This window comes from Marmota monax, unplaced genomic scaffold (genome assembly GCF_021218885.2).
Source record: "Marmota monax isolate L192 unplaced genomic scaffold, Marmota_monax_Labrador192_F-V1.1 WCK01_AAM20220418_F8-fsc00003, whole genome shotgun sequence".
NCBI classification, from domain to species: Eukaryota; Metazoa; Chordata; class Mammalia; order Rodentia; family Sciuridae; genus Marmota; species Marmota monax.
This window is the reverse complement of record NW_026694084.1, coordinates 5,777,032-5,794,914: the sequence shown is the minus strand read 5'-3', so window position 1 is coordinate 5,794,914 and position 17,883 is coordinate 5,777,032. Positions and strand designations below refer to the sequence as shown.

Sequence of the window (17,883 nt, the reverse complement as noted above, 5' to 3'; positions counted from 1 at the left end):
CTGTAGAATGGAAGAGAACATTTGAAAATCATGTATCTGAAAAGGGTCTTGTATTTGAATACATAAAGAGCTTTTCCAAATCAATAATCAATTTTTGAAAACCAAGTAGTCCAATATAAAGACAGGCAAAGAATTATATCTCCAAAGTAGACGTACAAATGGCCAGTAAGAATATGGAAGGATGTTCAATGTCATTTGTCATTTGGGGAATGCAAACAAAAACCATAATGAGATAGCATTTCATACCCAGTAGGATAGGTATAACCAAAACAGGTGTTGGCAAGGATACGGGAAAAAACACATAATATATTGTTGGTGAGCACATAGAATGGTATTTACCTTTGCCATTATACATTGAATATGTGTAATTTGCTTTTACTCTTTATAGGGAAAAACATTCATGAGTTTGCCTTGAGTCTTAAATGAGATTCTGGTCTTGGGTTTTTGGGCAATGCTGGAACTGTTTAGACTATGGGGAGTCTTGAAAATAGATTAAGTGTGTTTTGCATTGTATGATGGGAATGAGCTTTTGAGGGCCCAGGGCAGAAAATTATGGTTTAGATATGAAGGGTCCCCCCAAAGCTTATGTGTAAGACAATGCAAGAAATGTTCAGAGGTAAAATGATTATGTTACAAAAGCCTTAATCTAATCAGTGGATTAATCCAATGATATAGATTAACGAGGCAGTAATTATAGGCAGGTAAGATGTGGCTAGAAAAGGTAGGCCACTGGGGGCATGCCTTTGGGGTTTATATTTTGTCATGAGTGAGCAGGGAACTCTCTCTTTCCCCTTTCTCTCTTTCTACTTCATGGTTGCCATGTCCTGAGCTGCTTTCCTCCACCACTCCCTTCTGCCATTATGTTCTGCCTCATCTTGGGCCTATAGCAATGGAATTAGCCAACCATAGACTGAATCTTGAAACCATGAGCCAAAATAAACTTTTCCTCTTCTAGGTTGTTCTTGTCAGATATTTCGGTCACAGTGAGGAAAAAGCAAACTAAAACAAATGCTATGGCCACTTAAGAAAACAGTTTGGCAGTACCTCAAAAAATTAAGTATAGCATTACCAAATGACCCAGCAATTCTACTCCTTGGTATATAGCCAAGAGAAATGAAAACATGTCCACACAAAAACCTGTGCATAAACATCTGTAGCAGCATTATTCATAATAATGAAAAACTGTAAACTACCCAAATGTCCATCAACTGATGAAAAGATAAATGTAGTACATCCATAAAATGAATGTCACAACATAGATAAACCCATAAAGAATCCAGTCACAAAAGAACACAGAGCATATTATTCCATTTATATGAAATGTCCAGAATAAGCAAATCCATAAAGATAGAAAGCAGATTAGGGGTTGCCTAGGGCTTAGGACTCAGTAAGATACAGATAAGATGGGTTCCTCGTGGGTAATGGAACTTCTTCTGGGGGCGATGAAAATATTCTACAATTAGATTGTGTTCTGCAAACTAAATGTTCTACAATAAGGTTGAATAACTCTGAATAGACTAAAAAACCACTGAATTGTATGTTTTAAACAGATGAATATTATAATGCATGAATTATATCTCAATAAATATTTTTTTAAAAACTGACAATCTACTTCTCTACTTCTCTTGGAATAAGAGAAAGTCAAAAGAATAGAAACTAATTCATCTGCCATGGGAAATCAGTTCATGAATACATTCAAGACTGCTTGACAGCTCACTACTGACTGGCTTTTTCCTATCCAGGCATTTATTGTGTCTAATAAAACTGAGCCAGGATTCTGATAAGTTTACACATGACCCTTGGTAATTCCTTGCATTGGAGTCTCAGATTCTGTAAAATAATAATAACAAAACAACAAACTAAAATCGATTCACTACACAAGCCTCTCTACTTCACTAATTCTGAGAAATTCTTCACATTGAGGCCACTTAGAAGTGATTCTTTTTGGTATTCTATTCACATATATCTTGATTCTCTACAGAGTGATGCTAATTTTATATTAGATCACAATTATTAAGTGATGGGGCTTATAAGCATCAGGGCCAAAAGCTATAGAGCATTCATTTTAAAAGTAACCCTACACAATCAGTTTTGTTTTGTTTTCAAAAGGCAAAGGAAGAAAGGAAGGGGAGAAAGGAAGAAGAGGAGTGTTAGAGTAGAGAACTCAGTAAGTCAATAGATTGGGAAATGATTATATTTTCCTTTTCTTTCTATTGTCCAAATTACAATATAAATTATGCATATTTGTAATCAATTATGCCAAGTGAATAAAGGACACAGCAAATTGAAAAGAAAAAGAAAAACAATACCTTCTGGGGGAGTCCCGATGCTGCTGCCAAGACCCAAGATAGCCATCTTGTGAATTCTTGGGGCCAGCATCACAGCAGATTCTTCTCCTCTTTCCCAATGGGGGATTTTGACTGGTTCTAAGTGGACGTTCTCCAGTCCATTTTGCTTCAGATTTTGGTACATGATTTGGATGGCTTTTTCTAGGTTCTCGGAGCCACTCAGTCTGGGCCCAACAGTATCAACCAGAAATGCCAATCGATCATAAGACCGGTTCTGGGCTTTACCGTAAACAGCGAGGTTGATAATTGCTTTAGCAACATCTTCATAGCTGGCTATTTCTTCTTTTATTTCTTGAAGAGTTCTCTGAGTGATGCCGTGCTTGTATACAGCTTTCCCAGAGCCCAAGGATAAAAGGTGAACAACACCAACAAATGTGAAAATAAGGAACTTCATTTTTTTTCAGGTTGGTTTTCTTCCCAAAATAACCTATGTAAGTAAAAAAATATGATGTGTTAGGGGGCAAGACTCTCACGGCCATCTGCCCATAACCCAGGGACTGCTGTTCAGGCAGCACCCCTGTCCCTTTCCTTCCCAGCTAGTATCCAGCCTCCTCCATCATATTCAAGCAATGGGGCAGTGACTGGCCTTATCAAAAATAGGGCAGCATTTATTAAAACATAGAAACTCTTGTTACCTAGTGATCCTGCCTACTAAAATATTAAAACCAAAGAGAACTAGGAATGGGAGAAAGAAGCAGTGGCAACAATGATATGGCGAATAGTGTTACATGCTGCATCTCCCTCTAAATAGAGTACGACCCAGTGAGTGTCACTGCTTCCATATCTGATGTGCTCTTTCCTTTTTGCTTGTCGAGCATGTCCTTTGAGGCACTTTTAGATGTCATCTTTTCTCAATGCTTTTCCTAATTCCCTTTCCACTAAAAAATAATTCCTTTTTCATCTGCGCTCCAAAAGTATTTTATGTGTTCAAAACTTTATTTTTATTGAATGCCAACTATGTACCATGGACTGCGGCAGGCCTTTAGAAGAAAGAAGTCTAAATGGCTACAAAAAGCAAAGAATTAATAAAGAGACTGGGCTTTGTTTCCATTAGCTTATGATATCCATCACCTACACAATAATAATGAAAACAATAATGATAATAACAAGATACATTTATTGCCATGCATCTAACAGTGTTCTAAGTACATTGCATTCATTAACACATTTAATCCTCATAACGACCCAAACATATAAAGTAGTTTCTTATTATTACCTTTATTTCACAAACGAGGAACTAGGGCATTGAGAGATTAAGTGACTGGCTGACACACAAAGCCATCCCAGCTCTGGGAATCCATGTTCTAAATGGTGCTACTCAAAGTATGGGTTTGGGACTGAAGCCAATCCACAGACTGTTTTTACTAGTCCATATTCGGTAAATACAAAGATTAGGAGTAAATCTATTTATTGCTACCAGATACAGTCGCCAGTACTCTCATGCAGCTATTTCAATTTAAGTCCATTAAAATTAAATAAAATTAAAAAGTTAAATTCTCAGTCACACTAGCCATATTTCAAGCACTCAATATGCACACTATGGCTACCATACTGTCCAGGACAGACAGAACATTTGTATCATTACAGAGTGTTGCATCAGAGTGTTGCAAAAATCTGGTTTTGACACTTTTGTAAACTGGATATCTGCTATGGTTTGAATTCTTGTCCCTTCCCAAATACATGTTGAATTTTTAGCACCATTTTGACAATATTGGGAGATGAGGCTTTCAAAGGTGTTTAGGGCCCTTGGGCCCCACCCTCATGACTGAACTAATGCTATTATCATGGGAATGGACTCACTGTGTTACAAGTGGGTTCACCCTCTCTTGCTCTTTTTTGTCCTGTCTTTCCTCTGACACATGATATTTTCCAACCCATTATGGCAAAATAAGAAGGACCTCGTCAGATGTCAACCCCCAACCTTAGACTTCCCAAGCTCCAAAACAGTGAGCCAATACATTTCTGTTTTTTATTAATTATCCTGTCTGTGTTATTGTTAGAGCAGCACAAAGTGGACCCAGACTACATCTGTCAAATCTAATACTAAAAAAAAGAATGCTTCACTTTATTTGTCTAATTCACTGCCATTATATTTTACAGAAGTTTTAGTCTACAATAGATTTTTAAATTTTTTTTTAAATAGTCCTGTACCACAGATAATTTCAGAAACATAGTCACTAGCAACTATATTATAAGGATAAATTTTAAATTCAGCTGGCACCTAAGCAAGGCCTTTCAAAAAATGAGGCCAACAGCTATGTCAACGTCATCTCTCCTCCTCTCTTCTAGAGTGCACTTGTGGTTTCTCATTCTTTTCACCACCACCCCGCAGCCTCCACACATAATTTCTAAGCTTCCAGATACTGAGCACTTGAAATGTGGCTACCCCGAATTGAGATATTTTGATTCTATAAGTGTAAAATATGCACTTAATGTGATTTAAATACTTAAATATGAAAATATTTCAGGTATATTGAGTTAGATAAGATATGTTATTATTAATTTTACCTATTTTGTTTGTTTTTAATATGGCTATTGAAAATTGTTAGGTTACACATTTATATGTACATTGCACAATATTGATGTAGCTGCTTTGAACTTCATACTGCTCTTCAAATTCCCAGGCCTATTCATCACTCATGGTCCTTACCCATGTTCATTCATTCTCTTTTATTGCAAGGGCCTTCTTGCCCTGCTCCTATTCTCCTAGTGAATGCTTCCATTCATTCTTTAAAGAGCATGCTTTAAAAAATCACCTTCTCTGTGGAGCCTTACCAAACAACACCTGAGTTATTTGCTCCATCTTCTGTTTTTTTTTTTGTTTTTTTTTAAAGAGAGAGGGAGGTGGGCGGGGGGGAGAGAGAGAGAGAGGGAGAATTTTTTAATATTTATTTTTTTTAGTTATCGGCGGACACAACATCTTTTGGTTTTTTTTGTATGTGGTGCTGAGGATCGAACCCGGGCCGCACGCATGCCAGGCAAGCGCGCTACCGCTTGAGCCACATCCCCAGCGGCCCATCTTCTGTTATCAGCCACATATTGGTTTATAAATCTCTCTCCCCTACCATCATACTCAAGTAGGATAAATTATTCACCACTGCACCTTCAATTGCTAGGCACTCGATACATATGTTTTTTAAAATTTAAGGAATAAATAAGCATTTAATCTAAGTCTTAGTGGTATTAGAGTACTGTTCTTGCCTCCTTCACAAAAAAGCTACAGGAATAAATACTTGCTATCATACTTAAAATATTTTGAAAATTCATGCTGCTAATTTCTGGATTATAATCACTATTGACATGTATAGGTTCTTGGTTTCTGTGATCACCATACTGATGCTCGTTTTTAAAAGTTAAATCTTGGTAAGCAATCGAAATATTCCACAAGACTACAATTTATTCTTAAAAGAACATTTTTTTTCCCAATGTGGTGTTAGTACAAAGAAAAAAAAGAAGAAAATAAGAAAGATCTATAAACCATCTTATGAACCACTAACACTAACCACAAGTAGCTACTTCTCAATAAAAATTCTCAAAGCATTTGCAACATTAATTAACAATTTCACAATACATTTCTGGTGATGAATTAGAATCACATAATGACAACACTGTAGAGTTAAAGAAGAGTGTAGAGATCCCTAGTCCACACCCTTGTTTTGTAGAAAGTTAACCAAAGACTATATTGAGATTCCCAGGCAGCAAAAAACCAGCCACTATAATCAACCAGGTATCTTGACTGACTGACACAGACTTCCTGGAGGATTATAAATTGTTTTTATAGGAAATGGTATGCATTTACATATAATAGAAACTCAATGAGGGATGCCCAAATGCAGTCTAAGAAGAAAGTAACTATAATGAAATGCATGTGCTCAAACAGACTCGTGCATAAAGCACCATGGGAACACAAAGAACAAAGGTTTATATGAAAAGCTTTAAAGAAAACAAGACATTCTCACATGGCTCAACAGGCAGAGTACAGGGAACTGAACACCTTCCCAAGGGATCGCCAGTCAGTTGAAAGGTCCACTCTTGGATGATTACAAATAGCAGCAACAGCAGTAGTAGTAGTAGTAGTAGTAGTAGTAGTAGTAGTAGTAGTAATAGTAGTAGTAGTAGTATCAATAATAATAATAATAATAATAATAATAAATGGAAGCTAGGTCAAGAATATAGCAATGCCTAAGTCTCATCTTTACAACCTTTTGTATGTATGTCATTGTGCTAATAAATATCATGCCATTTTGATAATAATACTTAGCAATCAGTTAAACTAATTCTGACACTTTAAAAAAACAAGACTTTAAAAGAGAAACTGATGCCTGTGAGTGTTGTTTTGAATACCTTAACTAATCCGAATCTTCAAATCCCACAAATGCAAAAATGCTCATTTTTTTAAATAGGTTAATTTAAAAGATGAAGATTTGTTATGTTTCAAAGGATCAATTTTTTCTGAGTATAACATTGATACTTAAAATATCTACTAAGATTGAAGGTGCAAAACAATGAACTATATGAGGAATCCCTAGTACAGCTGATGTAGGTAAACAGTAAGTACATGTTCATTGATTCCATGCCTGACTTTCCCTGTAATGTAATTTGAACTGAATACTAGAGAATCTTTTATTATTATTGTTTTTAGAAAGTTATAGTAGCTCAACTAAGATATTTTTATTGATAAATTATAGAAAATAATTATTATTAATAATCTATAGTTGGAGAGGTAACAAAATTGGAAGATATTGAAATATCATATCCCAATTAAGAAAAATGACAAAATATAATAAGTGATTTTAAAACACTTGAACTATAATCTAATTGATTTGTACTTTCTAAGTAATAAATGGAATATTTATCATGAAAATTAAAATAATGAATATAAGGACAGAATAAAGTTGGATAAAGAGCAATCATCAAGGGTAATTTGAAGAAAGACTCTCCCAAGACAGATTTAGGGTCACTGTACATTAGAAAAACCCATTCTAAACCTGGAGTCAGAGCAAAGAAGAAGGATGATTGAAGACATAATGACTAAAAACACTAGCCTTTCTGCGTGTGAAAGGACTGGGCCAGTGTACCGATATTCTAATATATTAAATTAAGAAAGGGTAAGATAAAATGAATGTAAACTCACTCAGCAAATCTAATATTAGTACTGTACCAGGGGACAGCCCTAGGAACTCAGGGCTAATTTTTAAAAAATCAAAATGCACAACTTTACACAATAAACAATAAACTGTATTATTTTTTTTTTTTTTACCAAAGGGGGGAAAAAGCATTAGATAAAATCAGGAATAACACAGTAATTAGAAACCAAACCGTCGTAAATGTACTACAAAGTGCTGGCACCACACTGAACAACCTGAAGTTCCCTGTGCTGATCTGAAAGACTTGAAGTCTGCCCTAAGTTTGCCCCATCTCAGAAATACAGTGTCCCCCACAATAAAAATTAAAAAGTTAAAAGAATTCACAACTAGAAAGACTACACTATAAAACATACTCAATAAAATATTTCATAAAGAAGTGAAAGATAAAATTGAAAACCAGCAGAGGGAGAAACTAAACTAGAAGAATAATCAAAGGAGAAACTAATTCAAGTTAAAAACTAGAAGTAAATCAAAATGATATGAAATAAAAATCATCTCTCAATAATAATATTGACTATAAATGACCTAAACTCATCAATCAAAAAACATACTGGCAGATTGGATTAAAAAACAAGACCCAACAATATGCTCTCTCCAAGAGACTCACCTCATAGGCAAAGACATCTACAGACTGAAGGTAAAAGGATGGGGAAAAATATATCATTCGTATGGATCTTTTAAACAAGAAGGGCTTTCTGTCCTCACATCAGACAAAGTGGACTTCAAACTATAGTTAATCAGGAAAGACAAAGAAGGGCATTTCATACTGCCTAAGGGAATTATACAAGAAGAAAAAATAATTGTAAATATTTATGCCCCAAACAATGGAGCATCTATGTACATCAAACAAACCCTTCTTAATATCAAGACTCAGATAGACCACAATACAATAATTCTGGGTCACTTTAACAGGCCTCTTTCATCACTAAATAGATCTTCCAAACAAATAAAGAAAATAAATAAAGAAGCAATAGAACTAAAAAATACAATGAATAATTTAGACTTAACAGACATATATAGAATATTTCATCCATCAATGACTAAATACAATTTCTTCTCAGCAGCACATGGATCATTTTTTTAAAATAGACTATATCTTAGGCCACAAAGCAACACTTAGCAGAGAGAGAGAGAGACAGAGAGAGAGAGAATTATATCAGATCACAATGGAATGAAATTAGAAATCAACAATAAGATAAAAAAATAGAAGCTAATCTAGTATCTGGGGACTAAATAGTACTCTATTGAATGATGAATGGATAGCAGAAAAAATCAGAAAGCTCATTCATTAAAAGATAGAAAGACAATAAATAAATAATCTAACATTACATCTCAAGGCCCCAGAAAAAGAAGAGCAAACCAATACCAAAATCATGAGAAGACAGGAAATAATTTAAATCAGAAACAAAATCAATGAAATTGAAATTTTAAAAATTAAAAGAAAGCAAAACAAAAAAAATGTTTCTTTGAAAAAAAAATTTTAATTGATAAACACTTAGCCTACCTAACCAAAATAAAAAGTGAGAAAAAAACTCAAATTAGTAAAATTCATGATAAAAAAGAAACTATCACCACAAACACTTCTGAAATAGAAAGAGTAGTCAGAAACTATTTTGAAAATTTATACTCCAATAAACTAGAAAACTTTGAAGACATTGACTAATTTCTAGAGACATATAACCTACCCAAATTAATCCAGGAGGATATAGAAAATTTAAGCAGATCAATTTCAAGTAATGAAATTGGAGACACCATCAAAATCCTACCAACAAAGAAAAGCCCAGGACCAGATGGACTCTTGGCCAAGTTCTACAGACCTTTGAAGAAGAACTAATGCCAATCCTCCTCAAATTAATCCATGAAATTGAAAAGGAGGAAACTCTTTCAAACTCATTCTGTGAAGCTAGTAACCCTGATACCAAAACCAGACAAACACACATCAAGGAAAAAACTTCAGACCTGTAACCCTGATGAACATAGATGCAAAAATTCTTAATGAAATACTGACAAATCACATTTTAAAAAATCATTAAAAAGGTAGTGCACCATGATGCAAGTTTGGTTTAACCTACAGAAATCAATAAATGTAACTCACAACATTAATAGACTTAAAGACAAGAACATATGATTATCTCAATAGATGCTGAAAAAGCATTTGACAAAACACAGCATCCACTCATGTTTAAAATACTAGAAAAACTAGGGAAAGAAAGAAGATACCTCCCTCAACATTGTAAAAGCTATATATGTTAAACCAAAGGCCATTCTAAACAGAGAAAAACTGAAAGCATTCAGTTAAAAACTGGAACAAGAGAAGGATGACCTCTTTCTTTACTTTTATTTAACATAGTCCTTGAAACTCTAGCCAGAGAAATTAGACAAAAGAAAAAAACGAAGCTGGGCATAGTGGCACATGCCTGTAATCCCAGTGGTCAGGAGCTAAAGCAGAAGGATTGCAAGTTCAAAGCCAGCCTCAGAAAAAGTGAGGTATTAAGTAACTCAGTGAGACCCAGTCTCTAAATAAAACACAAAATAGGGTTAGAGATGTGGCTCAGTGGTCAAATGCCCCTAAATTCTATCCCTGGTATGCCCCCGCCCCCATAAAAGGAAATTAAAAGGATATGAATAAGAAGAGATCAAACAATTTATGTGAACCAATGACATAATCCTATCAATTGATTGGGACCCAATCAATTTAGAAGACCCAAAAAACTCTGTCAGAAAACTTCTAGAACTCATAAATGAATTTAGCAAAGTAGCAGGATACAAAATGAGCACCCAGAAATAAATTGTGTTCCTGTATAACAATGATGAATCAGTTGAAAGAGAAATTAGGAAAACTATTCCATTCACAATACCCTGAAAAAAAATTAAATACTTCAGAATCAATCTAACAAAAGAGGTGAAAGACCTCTATGATGAAAATTACAGAATACTAAAGAAAGAAATTGAAGAAGACCTTAGAAGATGGAAAGATGTCTCATGTTCTTATATAGGCAGAATTAATATTGTCAAAATAACCATGCTATCAAGAGTGCTATAGAGATTTAATACAATTCCTATTAAAAGTCCAATGACATTCTTCATAGAAATAGAAAAATAACTCATGAAATTCATTTGGAAGAATAGCCAAAGCAATCCTTAGCTAGAAAAAGCAAAGCAGGAGGCGTCACAATACCAGATCTTAAATTAGAGCTACAGAGCTAGAGTAACAAAAACAGCATGGTATTAGCACCAAAACAGGCATGAAGACCGATGGAATAGAAGATACAGCGACAAGCCCCCATAAATACAGTTATCTCATGCTAGACAAAGGGACCAAAACATACATGGGATAGCCTCTGCAACAAATGGTGCAGAGAAAATTGGAAATCCATATGTAGTTGAATGAAATTTAACCTATATCTCTCACCCTGTACAAACCTCAACTCAAAGTGCATCAAAGGCCTAGACATTAGACCAGAAACCTTGCACCTACTAGAAGAAAATATAGGGTTCAATACTCAAACATGTTGGCTTAGGAACTAATTTCCTTAATGAGATGCCTAAAGCACAAGAAGGAAAATCAAAAAACAATAAATGTGATGGTATCAAATTAAAGAGCTTCTTCACAGCAAAGAAAACAAGAAAGTGAAGAGAGAGAAAATTTTTGCCACCCACACCTCAGATAAAATGTTAATTTCAAGGATATACAAAGAACCCAAACAGTTAAATATCAAAAAACTAATAACCCAATCAATAAATGGGCAAAGAAATTCAACAGATACTTCTCAAAGAAGAAATATGAATAGTCAACAAATTAATGAAAAAATGTTCAACATCATAGCAATTAGAGAAATGCAAATTAAAACTACACCAAGATTTTATCTCACTCCACCCAGAATGGCAATTATCAAGACTACAAGTAACATCTGCCTATCAGAGAGAACATTCAACCTTTGGTTTGGGGGGATTGGCTTATTTCACTTAGCATGATAGTCTCCAGACCTATCCATTTACCAGCAAAAGTCATAAAGTCATTCTTTTTATGGCTGAGTAATATTTCATTACCACATTTCTTTGTCCATTCATCTGTTGAAGAACACTTCAGTTGGTTCAATAGCTTGGCCATTTTGAATTGAGCTTCTAAACACACAATGTGGGGGGAATAGAAGTTCAGTGGATTAGACAAAGTGGGGTGAAGGGAAGGGAAGGAGGATAAGAATAGGAAAGACAGTGGAATAAACCTGATATAACTTTCCTGTGTACATGTATGAATACACCACAGTCAATTTGCACATCATACAACCACAAGACTGGGATCCTAATTAGAATAACATATATCCCGTGCTTATATAAATATATCAGAATTAATTCTACTGTCATGTGTAAGTAAAAAGAACAAATAAAAAGTTTTTACAAAGAAATACAGAGTCCTTCTACAGTCATATCAGCTGAAAAAAGTTACCTGTAGTGTTTATATAGTGTCTACAAAAAGGAAAAATCATTATATGGTAATCTACAAAGACAAATAGACTCATCTCAAACATTTTCTTTTTGTTCAATTAGAAAAGGTGTTCTGTTTTGTTTGGGGTCATAACTTCATCTGTCTATTCATTCAACAAAAATGCATTAAGTACCTACTAAGCACAGAGGCATAAAGATATAAAATCCCCAGCCTCATATAGCTGCCAAGTATAATAAGGAGGTAGATGTGAAAGGCCCTGTGCGTAGGGTAGTTACAAGGGTCTAAGAGAAACAGAGGAGGAGAGGAGACTAGCATATCCAGGAGTTTACCCGAGACGCCCGAAGCAGGTGGGACTGGCACTGGAGAAAACTTAACAGGAATCAACTCATGCAAAGAGAAAGAGGCTTTACAAAACCTAGAATGCCTTTTATTCTCATACACAAAAGTTTGAAGTCATAGTTCCACAAAGCAGGGGTAAACGAAAAGTCAGTGGATGGTGAGAAAACAACAGCCTCAAAAGCAAGGGAGTATCCCCCAGGGTTTGCCTGGAAGAGACTGCAGTGTGAAGCTCCAACAATGTGAAGCTCCAACAATGTGAAGCAAAGTGTCCCAGAGTGCTGGACTGGGGGCACAGTGAGGGCTCCTCTCACCTGCCTGCTTTACAGCCAAGAAAAGCAAGGAAGGAAGGGAGGGAGGGAGGGAGGAAGGAAGGAAGGAAAGGAGGGAGGGAGGGAGGGAAGAAGGAAATCTCCTCTTTGATCTTCTCTAGCCCTGTCTCCTTAGTGTAGGGAATGAGCCCAATACCACATTAGGACAAGGACAGCACCAGAAGCTACTCAAAATCCCCCAATAAGCCATTACTTACAACCTATCTGATTATTCTTTAAAATTTTCAGAGAAATGAAAATAACCCTGCAAAAGTAATCTCTGCCCACAAAAGATGCATTAGTCAAGTAATTCATTTACAAAAACACTCAAGATTTTCTTCCATTTTAAATGCCTAAACTATTAATAACCTAATTGACAAAAAAGGGGGTCTAGCACTCTTTCAAGCAATTTTACAATTATTTGAAATGTCTAAACTTAAACTGCACATTTTAAAATGCCTTTTATTCTAATACACAAAAGTTTGAAGTCATTGTTCCTTTACTTGTATTCAACTATAGAAATATTAAATACTATACTCTTCAAAATGCTAAATGACTATTTTTAAAACCCATGCAGTATCACGCCTTTGAATTTAAAAAGTTCGAATATATATATTCAAAGTCATCTTCAGAGCACCGTTTGAAAAGGATTTGCTTTTCATATATTGTCTTTGTAATCCATAGTTATAGATTATCTTTTTCACAAAAAGAGATAAGATTCTTTATAATGTTATTTTTTTTTCTTCTCTACTTAAATCTGGAAGTAAACTGAAGCAAAACCAACATTTCTCATACTGTGAATTATATTCTAATAATAGGTTTATATTTTGAGGAAACAAAACAAAACCCTTTGCCTCTATTTCTAAATATTCTTTCCTAAAAAATATTGTTTGAAAATGTCTCAAGCTATGATAAAAACGCCAGAATGAATAGACTAACAGAAGTGGAAAAGAACACCAAAAAAAGAGAAATGTGCTGAAAAACAGAAGGAGTAAGATTTAGGGCCTGAGATTTTTATCGATTTTTTTATTGCATCAGTTACTTTTTCTTCTAAAGACTGAATATATAACTTACATGAAAACTTAAATGTTTCCCCTAAATCTTTCATTGCTGAGTAGGATTCACAGATACAAATTTAACTCTAAGTCTTCAGTCTAGGATGTGGGACAGATAAAAAGATCAGAAATGCTAAATCCTAACATAGATATTGGCACATCAAAGTTCCCTTCCTAATTCATTCTCTCCCAATGGCATTCCTGGATTTATGGTATGTAGTCCTAACATTGTTACAAAGATTTTTGCCTGTTAAATTCAAAGCTCAGGTAATATTGGGCTTCCATTTCACATAGTTGACTTGCTCTCCAATCATTCATTCAGTCATTTGGAGAAATATGCTGGTCCCTGAAAGAATGTTTAGGAAGATACAAAAATCAGCATGATTCAGTTCCCACTAATCTTACTGATAATTAGTTTTGCAGAGCCCAAGGACATCAGACACACTGCTATATGGATGACAATCTATGTGCTATATTCCAAATAGTTTTTCTTGATGTGAAAAACTTGAGCCTTGAACTTAACTCTATTGTACACACACATACAAAAGAGTTTTTCTACAGTTTTGAGGCAAGTTGATCTTTTCAAGAAGCAACTACCAAGTCTATCAAGAGGAGAATACTCTGTTTTGTTCAAAATTTTACCGAGAGCTGGTAAAACAATGCCTCTGCCACTTGTGATATTGGAAACATCATTACTCTGTCCCTGGATGGTCTGCATTTGCCCCTGTCACATTCACCATGCAAGAACTTTACCACTTCATTATGTCTTCTAGTGTAGTCAGGCCTCATAATTTACATCTTGAAATACTTTATTATAAACTCCTTTAATTTCTCCATGGCTTTACAGTCAGGACAACATACTGATCATTTGAAAATGTGGATATAGGCAAATTATCTTTGAAGTCTATTTCAGGATAATAAAGTAAATATTATTATTATTATTATTATTATTATTATTATTATTATTATTATTTACAAAGAAGCACTGTGACTCATAGAATGGGAACTAATGGTTTCAGGAAATTCAATAATTCTCTTTTCTCTTTTAGCCAACCTTCCAGCCAGAGAAGGCTTGGTGGCCCTATCCTACCCAAACAAAAGCACCCAACAAGAAAGCGGCCTTGATGCTAGAGCTGCATCTGCTTTTTAACTCTGAGGGAAATCCAAAAGAACTACTGGTCCTCCATCCCAGAGAAGCTGTCACCCTGTTAGATGAGCGCCACCACCCAGCACTACCACTGTTCCTCTCTTGTGAGAAAAATAAACTCTACTTGTTTTAGCCACTGTTAGTCAGGTTTTCCACTCGTTCTATTTGTGAATTCATTTCCAATGGATATGCTACTTTGAGGGGTTTCTTGGGGACCCACAACTAAACATATTGTTTACACTAATGAACACCATAAGCAAGTCCTAGGATCTCGCACATGGTCTATGTAGATATCCCAGAGCTACTGAAATTCTAAATATCCAAAACCAAACTCAGAATCCATCCCAAGTTTCCTCTTCCTTATTCCCGACTCTGATCAGTAAGTTAGAAACTGCAATGTTTTATTGGTTTATTCTCTATCTCTCAGGGAGAACAGGTGAACAATGGGAAAAATCTGCCTGCAATTCCACCTCCGAATTCTTCCTTGACTAACTTTCCTCCTCTCCACCTTTACATCACTTCCCTAGCCCAGAACCCTGTTATCCCTTATTAGAAACATTTCCTCACATCTCACTTCCTTAAACTCAAGCACTTTTCCATCTCACCTCCTGTACTACCACAAGATTTATCTTAAGCCTAAATCAAATGATTCCTGGGCTAAAAACACTAGTTTCTCACTATTTACTGATCTGTTTGTGGCTGTGGTTTTCACTAAGGATTGAATGATGAAGGCCCCACCAAATTTCATGTTGAAGCTTGATCCCAAACACAACAGTATTGAGAGCTCTGGACTTCGGGAGGTGGTTAAGTCTTGGGGGCTTTACCATCATGAATGGGAGTAGTACCTTATGAAATGATTCAAAGTTGAAGGGAGCTCTCTCTTACTCTTCTGGCGTATGAGAACACAGATTTTATCCCACTTTGGAGAATACAACAAGACAAAGCAGAAAGCAGCCCTCATCCAAAGCAAATGCAAGCACCTTGATCTTGGACTTCCAGCCTCCAGAACCATAAGAAAATAAATCTCTAATTCTTTATAAATTACCCATCTCAGGTATTTTATTATAGCAGCACAAAACAACTAAAACTCCCACTAAGCTGCTTACCAGTCCCTAAAGTTACAGACATTCTTTATGTCTTGCTGATTTTTTAAAATATGTATTTTTTAGTTATTGATGGACCCTTATTTATTTATTTATTTATTTACTCATTTACTTATTTATTCGTGGTTCTGAGAATCAAACCCAGTGCCTCACACATGGTAAGCAAGTGTTCTACCTCTGAGCCAAAACCCCAGCCCATATCTCGCTGATTTTGCTCATATTATTCCCTCTGTCGTCCTTTCTCCATTTGGAGAAATTGCAATCATGATGCAAGACCCAGTTTATCCGTCTTAATCTCCTAGGCAGAATTACTTGCTGCTTTTTTAATAGCATCCTGTATGCTACTGTTTGTGTCTATAACCCTGCTAGTAGACTATACATTTCTTAAAGGTGATAATATTTTACTTTTATCAAATTTACCGAACATGTTCTCCTCAAGGAATGTGCTTTATTTGTCTTTGTATGCAAACCAAATGGCACAATACCTGCCAGTAAATATTTATAGAATAAATGAATAAATTCATCATAAGGTAGTTGTATTTCACAATAGAAGTATATGGCTCTGATTCATCACTTTAATGATTACTTTTCTTTCATCAGATGTTAGTTTGCCCCTGTAGACTACAGCATATTCACAAGTTTCTTCTACAGAGGGAATCAAGAGACCTGAGACTTGGTTCTGGCTGTGCCTCTCTTGGTGTATGACCTTGAACAATTTATTTGAAGTCTCTTTTTAATATAAAAGAGGGGCTGCATTGCAACTCTAACATTTTATTATGGATATTCTTAAATATTTTAATATCAATCACACTTCTCTTTACACTCCCTGTTAGCACTTAACTAAATCACCTTATACCAAACTCTTAATTGGTGCATACTTAAAAGTCACTACTCAATCCACTGCTTTGATGTTTCCTCCCACTGCAAAAGAAATTGAACTTACAAAGGTCATTACGGATGCTCTTGCTCCTATCCTATGACAATATTTCCACTTCTACCTTCCATCAGAAACACTTGACATTGCAGACAGCTTCTCATTTCCCATACACTCTTCTTCCTCTATCTCTGTTCTCCTCCATCTCCTTTTAGGACTCCCTTCCTTCCCATATATACTTTAAATTTGATAGATTCTGGGGCTTTCTCCTTGACCCCCTTGTCCTACTACACACTCGAACTGTCAAAATCATTCACTGCAAGGCTTTATTACTATTTATTGCTGGAGCTCACATGTGAGTTCATAAGCTCCAGTGTAGACAATCTAGATGCCCCTCAAGTCCACCTTATCCACAAGCCTCTCACAACTTTTCCTCCAGAGTCTGCTCTTCTCCCTAAACTCCCACTCCTGGTGCATGGCAAATTTCCTGCACCCAACATCTGGACCATTCTTGCCACCTCACTCTCTTTTAAATGCTGAAGCCAGTTAGTCACTAAGTGCTGTCAAATTTAATTCCCAAGTCATCCTTGCACTCACCCCTTCCCATCTAGTTCTTCTTCACCACCTTGGTTTCTAGACATCTTCCCTCAACTTGAATTACTACAACCATCTTCAACCTCTTCTTCTCCCATAGAGTCTCTTTGCTACAGCAGTTATCTTTCTCAAAAAAAAAAAATTCAATTGTTTCCCTTCTCTCTTCAAACCCTTTGGTAGCATACTGCCTTCAAAGCATCAGCCTGTAATGGAAAGCCCCTGCCTCCTTGACCAGGTTTATCATTTGTCCCTCTTGGTTCTACATCCTCTGGTTTAACAAAGATAGCCACCCAAAGTTCCCAAATATGCCATTATTTCTAATGCCTGAAAGCCATAACATGTGCTGATCCCCTTGCCTGAATGCTTGTTTTGATGATCATTTGTCTTAGAACTCCTGTTCACCCTTTGAAACTATCGACACACTAAGCAAAGGTTTTATCTCCTCTCAGAATCTCTGCTGGACTCCTTTAGTCTGAGTTAGCTGGTTCTTTTGTCTGCTCCTATAAGCATACTTCTACATA

The 17,883-nt window shown here is 35.6% G+C and overlaps 1 protein-coding gene across 4 annotated transcripts in view; it reads right to left on the bottom strand.

The window, feature by feature from the left end:
- Cpq (carboxypeptidase Q) overlaps positions 1-17,883 on the bottom strand; it is a 463,439-nt gene that overhangs the window by 361,888 nt on the left and 83,668 nt on the right. For all 4 annotated transcript variants that reach the window (XM_046464739.2, XM_046464741.2, XM_046464738.2 and 1 more), the window contains one exon: positions 2,310-2,775. In XM_046464739.2, coding sequence (XP_046320695.1) covers positions 2,310-2,742 — 433 coding nt within the window. In that variant the 5' untranslated portion in view covers positions 2,743-2,775. The remainder of the gene's footprint in view (positions 1-2,309; positions 2,776-17,883) is intronic.